Source organism: Monodelphis domestica, chromosome 4, assembly GCF_027887165.1.
Source record: "Monodelphis domestica isolate mMonDom1 chromosome 4, mMonDom1.pri, whole genome shotgun sequence".
In the NCBI taxonomy this organism is placed as follows: domain Eukaryota; kingdom Metazoa; phylum Chordata; class Mammalia; order Didelphimorphia; family Didelphidae; genus Monodelphis; species Monodelphis domestica.
In genome coordinates, this window is record NC_077230.1 from 57928305 (window position 1) to 57940414 (window position 12110).

The 12110-nt window shown below is 36.4% G+C and overlaps 1 protein-coding gene across 6 annotated transcripts in view; it reads right to left on the minus strand.

Annotated features, from left to right (window-relative positions):
- The window catches only part of ABI3BP (ABI family member 3 binding protein), a 293851-nt gene that overhangs the window by 66880 nt on the left and 214861 nt on the right, over positions 1-12110 (minus strand). For 5 of the 6 annotated variants that reach the window (XM_056793404.1, XM_056793406.1, XM_056793409.1 and 2 more), the window contains exons 33-37: positions 10593-10667; positions 9525-9572; positions 8188-8262; positions 5207-5269; positions 903-977 (exon numbers count right to left, since the gene is read on the minus strand). In XM_056793404.1, the coding sequence (XP_056649382.1) occupies positions 903-977; positions 5207-5269; positions 8188-8262; positions 9525-9572; positions 10593-10667 (336 nt within the window). The remainder of the gene's footprint in view (positions 1-902; positions 978-5206; positions 5270-8187; positions 8263-9524; positions 9573-10592; positions 10668-12110) is intronic. The other variant, XM_056793407.1, reaches the window with a different exon arrangement.

Sequence of the window (12110 nt, forward strand, 5' to 3'; positions counted from 1 at the left end):
GGCCACACTGGAAAACCTGAATTCTGTAATACAATTTCGTAACTCAAGCGAGGGATCAGGTATCATTCCCTTCTTTATTTGGAAAACCAGCAGGTCCCTTATGGAAAGACCCAAATTTTGGATTCCATTCTTCTATTTTGTTAAAATGAAACCATGTGACCATGGTTCACACTGCTGGGTTCTTATGCTTTAGAAGGGGGCAGGGACCGGACTTGGACTCCCTCATGAGAAAGCTCCCTCAATCAGGGTAGGTCTGCTTTTTCTCTGCTATAAGTCTTAATTGAGGGGAACACTGAGAGAATTAAATGGCTTTGTCTCAGGTCAATCTGACCTGTTAACACCTATGTGTTAAAGGAAGGATTTGTACTAAGGTCTTCCAAGCTTTTGAAGTCAGCTCCATCTATTATGGCACACCGACTTTCATTTGCGGTATTAATTAGATTAAACTATATTTGGTTTAATCCCAAGAGAAATGCTATTAATTGAAGAATTCTAACTTAAATGCCTTTCAGCACATGCAACATGTCTTTTTTAAAGCTTACCTTCTGTCTTAGTATCAGTTCTAAGGCAGAAGAGGGGCAAGTGATACCCAATTGGGGTTAAATGTGCTCAGAATCACACAATTAAGAAGTGTCTGAGCTTACATTTGAACCCAGCTTCTCTGGGTTGGCACTGTATCTACTGTGCTACTTGGCTACTCTAGCACTTGCATCACATAAGTAAATATACATTTATTATCAAACCTCTGTGTCAGACTAAATTGTGGCATACAATGTGATCCTTGAACAAGTACTAAACAGAAATGTTGGCAATTTACTTTCCAACCACTAACCCCTAGATTGCATTTTCAATCAAGAGTGAAATGAACTGCGTTTGACTTAAGAACAAGATAAGGCATTTACCAGGTAGAGTTGGTGACGCATTCGGGCTTGGTGATATTTTCGGTTTTGAAGCAATGGGTCGTGAACTTGTAGGAGCTGAAAAAAATGGACTTTGTCATGAAATATCTTGGTATCCCACAAAATAGTCATGTTTAACACACAACCATGTCATGCCTAAGTCTAAATGAGCTTAAAAAAGGCATCATTGATGTGGAATTTAGACAGTGAAAGAAAACCCAAGCCTTTGTGGGTAAAAATGTTGGAAGTAGCCTAGATGTAATTCCAGATGCTCCAAGGAAAACAAAACCTGGGAAGTTATAAAACTGAACTGAAGGATGAAGAATCTCCCATTAGTTTTGTTTCAAAGTATACAGACATTGCTTTTGAAAGAATGGGCTTTTGGTCTCTGGATAGGCACACTGAGCTCCTCACATCCACCCATATTTCCATTAACAATGGATACCAACGAGTTGAGTCATTTTTGGCAAAAGAAGAAAGTTGTTTTAGAAAACCAATAATATGAAAGTTCATGGTTTATAAGATTATACGATTCTTTGGCCAGTAAAAGATAAAAGAAGCCCCAGACCGTTTCTACACATTAAAATCATTTTTCATTATGGCTGTTAGCTTGTGGGGATTTGTTTGGTGTGTACATGAGATGTTTTTGGCATAAGGTGGAGACTATCCACTAAGAGATTCTTGGAGAACTCCCTGGAGGCACTGTAATATTCAATGATTTCCCTCTGGTATTGGAGTCCCTACTTGAACCCAGGTCTTCCTGACCAAGGCTGGCTTGCTATCCATTTGGCCAGGGTACATCAGTAACCTGGGGAAGTGTTAAATCATACACTAACACAATAATCAGAATGATAGATAAAAAATTGCCAGTCATCAGGCTTTAAAGTTAATAATAATTTTTGATTTATAGATGAGATACTTTAAGAGAGGCAGAAGAGTTTAGTGGATAGAAAGCTTACCTTGAGGTTAGGAAAACTGAGATGCTGGGTTCAAATTCAGAATTTGATACATTCTAGTCAAATAATAACGTTGGATGATTCAATTAACCTTTCACAACAACATTCAGCTTTCTAAGATTTTAAATTGACAATCACTTATTGATTTGTGTTGAAACAGAGAAAGTTTCCTATGTTCATGTAATCCTTGGTCAGGTAAAAACAAATAAAACACTGTACTTTGAAGTAAATAAATATTTAGTCAATTCAGAGAATTTTCTCATTGTAACTGCCCCAATGGAAAAAAAAAAACCAACAAACCTACACAAAACTAGATTAATTTCACTTCCAGATGGCTTAATTCACCTTTCTTTTCTTTTAAATCTTTACTTTCTCTCTTAGAATCAATACTAAGCATCTGTTCCAAAGCAACAGAGCAGGAAGGGCCAGGCAATGGGGGTTAAGTACCTTGCCCAGGATCATACAGCCAAGAAAGTGTCTGAATCCAGATTTGAACCCAGGATCTGCCATCTCCAGGCCTGGATTTCTATCCACTGAGTCACCTAGCTGCTTCCATTTTCCCCTTTGATAACAGGATCTCTAAATGCCAATGTGTTAACATATTTCCCCCCCTCTGTTTGCTGCACGATAAGGCAAATAAGATTACTAGTGCATGAGACAAATGAATACTCTCCTTTCATCCCCCATACATTCAATGGGAACAACCTATATAATTTGATTGAAATGGGGCCTTTTGGTCTAATTTTTTCTTGAAAGGGTAGCAGACTTCGAATTTCTCTGGGTAATTCTTTTGACAAATCCATTTTATTTAAATATAATAATTTCTTAGATCATGGGTTCTGGACTACCATAATGGTAACTAGCATTTATTAATAACTGTCAAGTTTGCAAAATACTTTACAAAATTATCTCATTTGATCCACAAAACTACCCTTCCTAGTTAGGTGCTATTGTTATCCTCATTATGAGCCCAAGAAGAGGTTAAAGGTCTTGCTCAGGAAGAAAGAACTAATAAGCATCTGAGATGGGATTTGAACTCAAGCTTTCCTGAACTCCAAACTTATTATTCTATTTGTTACACTAAACTGTCTCTTCATATAAATGAAAGCTTCTAATTATTAGGGCTCATAAAAGTAGAGAAGGGTTGTAATTGGCATTCATTTTTGTTAAATATTATTTAGGTCATTTATTATATGACTATAAATATGAAACACAGAATTATAGAATATAGTTTTCATATGCCATTTCCCCATCATAAAATGCACTGTAAAAGGAAAATATTTTCAAGTAACTATTTGCAAAGTCTGATTAGAAATAGCAAAAGGAAGTACCAGGATTTGAGTGCCAGACAATTGTTCACATGAAATTTATATAGAGATATATTTCCAATTCCAGATAAAAATGGTCTATTTTCTTCTCACAAACAGTTATGTGCATGTGCTGATCTTTCTTACTCTGTGCCCGGCTTCCTGAATATATCTGCATTATTGATACCTTTTAAAATGCATGATATAGGGAGTCTATTTCTATCAGATCGTACTATTCCCCGTCGAACTGAAGACGTTTTAAGGCTACCCATTTTTTTTTTATTAATTACATGCTTATATTTTTGTTTGCATAAACTGATGGAGAAAGTCACTTATGGTACAGTAGACTGCAGAAAGCAAGCCTGTGAATCAGAAGCAAGCAGTCTCTGTAAATCACTCAATGGCATTTAGTGAAGCTGCCAAGCTCAGAAAGCTTTGGGGTTGCAAAGATTTTCCACAGTAGATGCTAGGGGTATGGGTGGTGTCAGGATTGGTAAAGTCTCAGAAAAGCTCCATCATTACAGTCTGGCAGTCACTGTGGTATGTCAGAGCCAGAGCCTTTCAGAAAAAAATAAAACACCCATCTTATTCATTGCCCAGTGAAGCTGCTTAAGACTGCTTCAGAAATCTAAATGATTAATAATTTATTGGAAATCTGCTAAGGAAGGATCATGTAAATCTGAAATTGAATCCGTATGCTATTTAAGAGACAATACAATGATGGAAAATAAATGGCAATCTAGCTTGATTTAATGGTCTCATTTTTTTGAGAATAGAAAAATTGAAAGAAGAGCTTAAGAAGATACTGTAAACAACTCAGTCTCAGCTGCTTCTGTGTATCTCATTTATTTTCATTTTACTAAACATAGAACTTAGAGGCCCATGAGCCTGGCCTTTCTTCAGCAGTCTCTAAATTCTCTCTCAGTTGTAATATTCTTTAATTCAATTTACCTGACCAAATAACTTTAGATCTTTTTTCCTAGTACTCTATTTGTGACAAAATATTACTGATCCTTTATCTTTTTTCTCCTCTTGGTGCTTGGTTACATTATTTTTTTTCTAGCAAAGTTTAAAAAGCATAATAGAATTCTTTCCAAATTAATTAGGGTGCATTTAGAATCACTAGCCAGAAGTGGTGTCTAAAATATTACCTTCTGATCTGAATATACAGCAAAAAAAGCTGTCTTACTTTGGATCAATTATTCATAACAAATTTCCTTCAGAAGAATTGCTGGACTTTATGATCAGAATTGCCATATGCTTATGGAGGGTTTGAGGTTAAGATATCACTGTGAAGGCACTTATATGTAGGGATTAGCCATGGTAGGAGCAAGTTCATAATGCCGCCAACTTCCTGCCCTTCTTGGTGACAGATAATGGAATAAAGCGCTTTAAAAACCTTAGAGTGCTATAAAATAACAATCAACAAAAAATGCTATGGACAAAAATCCTCTGGCAGAACCATAAATAATGTGAGATGCTTCTAGGAAAAACTGGTTCATTAATCAAGTGTTGATTCCTTATTTCTGAAGTATAAATCTTTATCTGGAAATTTAGTAACTGACCAGTCCAAAATGCTTAAAGTTGACTCCAGTGCACCCTTGACTCCATCTTTCTTCCCTCCCTGAATACATTTATCCTAGATTTGTCACTGAATGAAAATGAAGGACTTAGTTGTTCAATTAAGACTATTAGCTTACTAAGTCTAGAGTGGGGAATTATAAAAAAGGAGGAATAGGAGAAGATCCTTTAGCTAGGCAAGGAGAATCCTGACCTTTCTAGCAATTTTTACTTGACTTCAACTTCACCCTTCAAGGAAACCAATAATAATTGTCAACTTTGTGCACCCAACAGAACCAACATTATCTTCTATTAAATCTGAAAATCAAAAGAGGCTTGTTGGATTACTGAGAAAAAAAAATCCGTTTAAAGGGGGAAAAGCACAAATAAACAAAATCCTCCCCTCCTCTCACTTAATTCAGGAGGATGGCATAATATATACTCACTGACCAAAACCCTGCTAAAATATCAAATTATACATTACCAGGCTTGACTGAGTGTTGTGTTGTTTTCGTTTTGGGTGGGGCACGTGTTGTCGGTTTTGTAGCTGAAATGAAAAAGACACTAGTTGAAAGCCATTGAACCCTTCCATGTTCAGAAGCTGCTAAATCACAAGGGGCCTCCATATCACCATCCTGCAGATTATGAAAGCTTTTTATGGGTAACAAAAACGGGAGAAAAAGAAACATACAGAAGTTACATTCTGAGTGATTTTTGAGTAGCTAATCTGGGGGAAATAAAGTTGGTAGAATTCCAGAAGAGTCTATGTTGAAATTAGCTTTAGAAAATATAAGAGAATGGTTGTAAATAATGGGGGGTATCAGGACAGTACAGCTTCCATGTTTTCAAGACACAAAAGTAAGCTATTTGAAGTAAGGTTATGTTTAAGTTCTTAATGAGAAATCAAGTTGCCAAGTTATACTCCCAAAGTAAATGCCAATAGTACAAATGAATATTATCTGCAATTCCAAGCATTTGTCATGGAAAAGGGGGGGCCTCTCTGGGAGTATTGTTACACTGTGTCACCTTTCATTATCCAAGTATTAAAATGTTCCAGGGAAAACTCTGAAAAACTAAACCAAGCTTTTAATAATAAAACCAAATGTAAACATCCCATTGGAGAAGGTGGAAAACAGGCTGGTATTCCTGCAACTTAAATGCTGGATATGCATATGCTGGATACCACCAAGGACAAATAGTAGGGATCACATTTGTTAAAATTTAGAGAATATTTTTTCCTTTGAGATTTTTTTGCGGGACAGGGAGATTATCTTGCCCAGTCTGGAAGTGAAGTGGCCATTTAGGGATCTAATCTCACTGCCAATCAACCCTGAAACTACTATAACTCATTTTGTTTCTAACCTGGGTTGGCTCACCCTTCCTCTTAGGAAGCTTAGTTGCCTGCATTTACAGGGGCTTGTCATATTGCTTCTCATTTTAGTGTGGACACCTGATGAGCTCTGGGTTTACGGCGGCTTGGAACTCCTTGACTCAAGCAATCCATTAGCCTCAGACTTACCAGTAGGATTGACTATAAATATATATTATCATACCTAGTGTTAGAAATTACATTTTAGAGCTTTTTGAAAATAAGAGTTGTTAAACGTTTGAATTGGTTGCCGAAAGATTTTGTACAATCTAATTTCTTAGAGGACTTTAAGTGTATACTAACCACGAGATAGATTTAGTTTAGTCTTGTGTGTAAATAACTTAAGAGTAGGGCTTATTTCCTTAAAAGTCTCACTTGTTAGTTCTAGGATCTTGGGCAACCCATTTAACTACTTTGGACCTCTATTTCCTCAGTTGTCAAAAGAGAACAGGCTAAGTGATCACTTTGGTCTTGAAAATTATAATTCTAGACATTCCCCAGCCATGTGATTCCCTACTCACTGAGGCATAAGCCAAGTAAACATTCCCTTCTCCTGAAAAGGAAGTCAAGAAACTTACAACTATAGACAAAATTCCACAAGTAAAGATTGTAAATTATATGAGATGATTCCATGGGAAAATGATAGAGAATGAAGTGGATTCTCAGCCTGGAATAACCCTGTGACATATTTTTCCCACTAGGAAGTTCCTCTTGGAATTTTTGCATTTAAGGAAGTGCCTAGGGCCAGCTAAACTTTTCATCTTTTGGCTCTGCTTTTGACCCTATAGACTTTGCTACCATGAATTCCTAGTACTAAGGCACAATGCCCAGTTATAGGGTAAACACTTTATAAATGTATGTTAACTAATTAATTGTATTCATTATGATAATTATAACACTACAACTAAAATTTTGGGGATAACAAATGCAGCTAAGACATATAATATAGCATTTTAGAATAGAGGATGCAGTTGATATTCCAGATTGTAAAAGGAAACATATGCTATAGTTCCATCCACCACCATCAATGAAAGGCATCCCCGAATGCATTAAAATGGTGATCAGAACAATGGTGCTGGATGAAAAGTTGTTCACTTATGTAAAAATGCCACTCCATATAAACCCTTGTGCTTGGATAAGAGTGATGGAAATATTATCACTTTGGGAAAATAAGTTTCCTGTCATATTTTGAGTAAAATATCTATAGAAGTAATTTTGTTTTTTTGGTTATCTCAACACAGTTCTTGATTACACATAGAAATTAGGTACAAGAATAACTGGAATTCACAAATAATCTTCAAGCCTTATTTCTATCATTAATTTCAGTATCCATTTTAAAGGCATCTTTTATTATGGGTAAAATTGATCAACGTCAGTTTAAGCTCTCCTTTCACTTATCATTGAAATCCTCTGGAGGTTTCAGGATATAAAAATAAGAGATTCCAAGGATCTGGGTAATCTCAACCCAACTGGTTCTTCACACATCTTTCAGATTTACTAAAAAGTGAAGCTTACTTACAGAAGGCACAAGAAAATTCTATTACAGAGAGATTTTTATTATAGGTAGCTCCATTATATCATCCTTAAAATTATTTGAATCTCAATTCATGGGATCCACAGGATTCTAGAGCTTCTTCCTGTATTCCCCCCAACCACCCCAGGTTCATTAACATTCTATAAAATAATGAAAGACATAGTTTTGCTAGAATATATTATTAGCTAGAATCTGTATTTTCAGATGATCACAACCAACAAGAATCCTTCATATTTCCTTATTATCAAACATTTCTACAGTAAATGAAAAGTGCTTCTAAATCACTTTAAAATCTATTTTCACAGTATATCTATGGTGGATATGTATATGCATAAACCCAGTTTTTCACAAGGTACATGCTTGGTTAAATTAAATGGCTAAATTAATGGCTAAATTAAATGCATGTACAGAAGAGATATATACATCGTGGATAGATATGGATGCAGGGACAGAAAATTAGGTCACCTATTTTTAGCTCTGTGTTTGCCATATAATTTTTCCAACCCTGTGAATTTCCTCATAGACTCACCTCACATGCAGAAACACAATATAACATATTTACCAAGTTTTGTCTGTGGTACATCTGGCTTGGTCAGTGCTAAAGTTTTGGAAGGCAGAGAAGTTGTCGCTATGGAAGCTGCAAAAAAGTACCCTATGTTATTGGAGGACTACTACAAATAATGAATAAGGATGGGTTTGTGGGGCATAGGTGGATTAAACCCAGCTTTTCACAAAGTACGTGCTTGATTAAGGTCACATTCTAACTTCTCTCAAACAACACCCAAATAAACTCAGGATGGTTTAAGGTCACTCAACCTGTGTTACCTTGGAAAAGGCATTTAAGCTCTCTGGATCTCAGTTTCCTAATCTATAACTTTCTGTCTTTTAAAGCCCGTCGGGACTTGGTACTTTTCACTTTTTCAGGGTTTTTTATCCTTTACACACTTCTACATATGACACAATCCAATGTCCTTTGATTGTTATTTCTGACTATTCCTTATTTTCCTTGCCCAAAATGCTATCATTTCATTGGCTAGAGTTCTCTCCTTCCTCCTCTCTAGTTCTGGATTCCCCAACTTCCTTCAAGTCTTAACTAAAATACCTTTCTGCTAGAAGTCTTTCCCCAATCCCTCTTCATTCTATGGCCTTCCCTCTGTTGAATGCTGTTTGTAGCTTTTTGTATGTTTTCTCCCTCTTAGATTTAAGGCAGCCACTGTCTTTTGCTTTTATGTATCCCCAGTGCTCAGTACAGTGCCACAGTAGGGGCTTAACAAATTCTTGTTGACTTGTAAAGTAGGAGCTAGATGACCTTTAAGACAACTTCATGGTTAAAAGTTAGGTTCAGAGTGAACACTTCTGTGAACCTCACTCTTTCTGCGCTCCTCACTGAAACCCCACTACAACACAAAACACTGTCAATTCTTTTCAAAAAGATAAATAAAAAAGAAATGATGATTAAGCAAACACAACTAGATGAGGTAGTCATGCATATGACTGGGAAGCATAAAATTTTGTGCAGTTAATGAAAATAAAACAAAACAAAACAGATTTTTAATGAGTTTGAATGCAAAGTATTGTGCATGTGAGGAAGAATAACTGGATCACCCTCAATGAGGGATAGAAGACCCAGTTTCAGGGTAGATAGCTGAGCTGCCTAAGGCAGAATCAAGGCTTTATTAAGTATTTGAAGGGAGAGGAACTTATTAGTGATGATGCAATGATGATGCCATGAATAGGAAACCTGGAAAGAAAATGAAGGTTTGGGAGAGAGGGTGACGTTACATGATAGATTCACAACTAGAAAAAACCTGAAATGGCAATGGTGATGATGAGAAAGAAACAGTAGGGAGAGGGAGGCAGCAAGCACATGAGAATAAGCCACTGAAGATACCTCATTACCTATTGTTTCCATGGGTGGCTCAGGCACAGATGTAATAGATTCCAGGACTATATAAAAAAGAAAGAATAGCAATTTAAAAAGATATAATAATGGGACTGGCTGATAAGTATCCTAACTTCAAAGAATAACAACTCTTTCTATAAGATTCACTAAATTCTCTCAACTGGAAAAATTTAACTTAGACATTATTTCTTTTAGAAGAAAAAGAAAGAAGAACAAAGAGCCAAGAAAAAGGGAGGAGGAGAGAAGAAAGAGGAGAAGGAGGAGTAGAAGAAGGAGGAGGAGGAAGAGGAGGAGGAGGAGGAGGAGTAAAGAATGGGGAGAAGAAGAGTGGAGAGAACAGGAAGGACAAGAAAAAGAAGAAATAATCTGTTCTAATCAAATAATCTTCTGGACAAATATGTGATTTTCCTTGCTGACCCTTTCCACAAGGGACTTGGGATATGATCTTGTAGAAGAGACAAAGGGAATCAATTTTCTAATATAACTGGGTTTTGGAAATTGTGTTTTTGGGGGAAATTTGAATGGGGGAAAATAAGTCTGTCTCTTCTACATATCAACAATTATGATTATGTTTTCAAGCTAGCATGCTCTCCATATATTACTCCAATACTTAGTAGGAAAACATAAAGATTTACTATTTGAAATTTGTTATGAATGGACATCATTACTATCAGATACACACAAATCCAACTGTATTGGAAACAATTGTTTTCAGCTCCTCTAGTAGGCTAAAAACTACTTCAAAGGCAAGTATCACATCATATTTGTATCCCCAGAAAGTATTGTTGTCTACATGTAATTGAGAAAAAAAAACTAAATGGAAAAAAAGATTAGTTTTATCAAATTCAAATAGAAACAGGGACTGCCACATCTGTTCATACTTAGTTTCACAATACAACATAATCTAAAATATAATGTTTTGTTGTATTTTCACTTAGTTTGTCAAATATCTCCCAATTACATTTTAATCTAGTTCACCAAATGTTTGACATCTCTGACCAAGAGGACCTCACATAGAGTAGGCTCCTAAGTATTTGTTGGACAAATGAAACTAATTCATTTACCAGCTTTGGTTTGTAGCTCATCAGGGCTCTGTGATGTTTTAGGGATTGGATGTACATAATGTGTTTCTGCTGGAGCTAAAGAAAAAAAGGGCTCGTGTTATTAAAGTGTTAATCAAACAAGTCTGTTAGTTAATGGGGGATACCAAATGTATCTTCATCAATGGTCACCATATATCCTAGATAAAACCACACTAAATAGACCTGAAAAACAAATGTACCTGTAAGGAAACATGCAACATATGAAGAATAAAAGTTAGATGCGCAAAAGAATGTGCAGGAAACCATGATGCTGCAGACTACTGTGAAGGACAAAGACACATGGAGGGAGGCAGGTGATAGAGCAATTTCAAGCTTTTCTTCACCGAATAATGGATCTAGAGTTGGGAGAGACCTTGGAGGCCATCTACTACAACCCCACCTCTTCATTTTATTTTTTTAAAAAACTCTTACTTTGTCTTAGTTACATCTCTAAGACAGAAAGGCAAAGCCTAGGCAAATGGAATCAAATTACTTTCCCAGGGTCACACAGCTAGTAAGTGTCTGCAGCCAGATTTAAACCTAGATCATCCAGACTCCAGGCCTGACCCTCTATCCACTGAGCCACCTAGTTCCCCCTCTGCTGCTTCACTTTATAGGATAACAATTTTCAAATATCGTAATCTCTGGACTTATTTTCATTCCTAAAAATATCGAAGAACTCCCATCTCTTGGCAAAGAGTTTTTGTTTATGTGAATTATATATATTGAATTTTTGTTCTTGTTCAGTTGTTTTTCAGCCATGTCTGACTCTTCATGACTTCATTTGGGCTTTTCTTGGCAATGAAACAGGAATGATTTGCCGTTTCCTTCTCCAGCTGATTTTATAGATGAGGAAGCTGAGACAAACAGGGTTAAGTGATTTGCTGAGGATCACCTAGTTAGTGATTGAAGCCAGTTTTGAATTCAGGAGGATGAGTCTTCCAGATGCCATGCCCAGAACTCTATCCATAGTGCCAGCTAGCTGCCCCTACAGATATTTGCCATATTTGAAAAGAAAATGTTTTAGTATCATTATGAGGGTAGTTTTAACCTTGCAGGTTCCCCAAAAGGTCTTGGGGTCCTCAGATCACACCTTAAAAAATACTGTTGATGCAGAAATTGAAGTTAAATGATTTGTTCAAGATCATATAGAGCAGTGGTTCTCAACCTTTCTAATGCCGTGACCCTGCAATACAGTTCCTCATGTTGCAGTGACCCCAAACTAAAAAATTATTTTGGTGGCTACTTCAAAACTGTAATTTTGCTACAGTTATGATTCAGAATATAAATACCTGATATGCATTCTCATTGCTACAAATCAAACATAATTTAAACATAGTGATTAATCACAAAAGCAATATTTAATTATATGTTGAGAAATATTAATCCAGCAGGAGGCAGCCTGAGTGCTGGGGCGGGAGGCAAGTCCTGCCTGGGGAGGGGGTCTGCAGGCGCTGCCTTCTTCCTTTCGTCTCCCTCCAGCTTGAGCTGAGGCTTCAC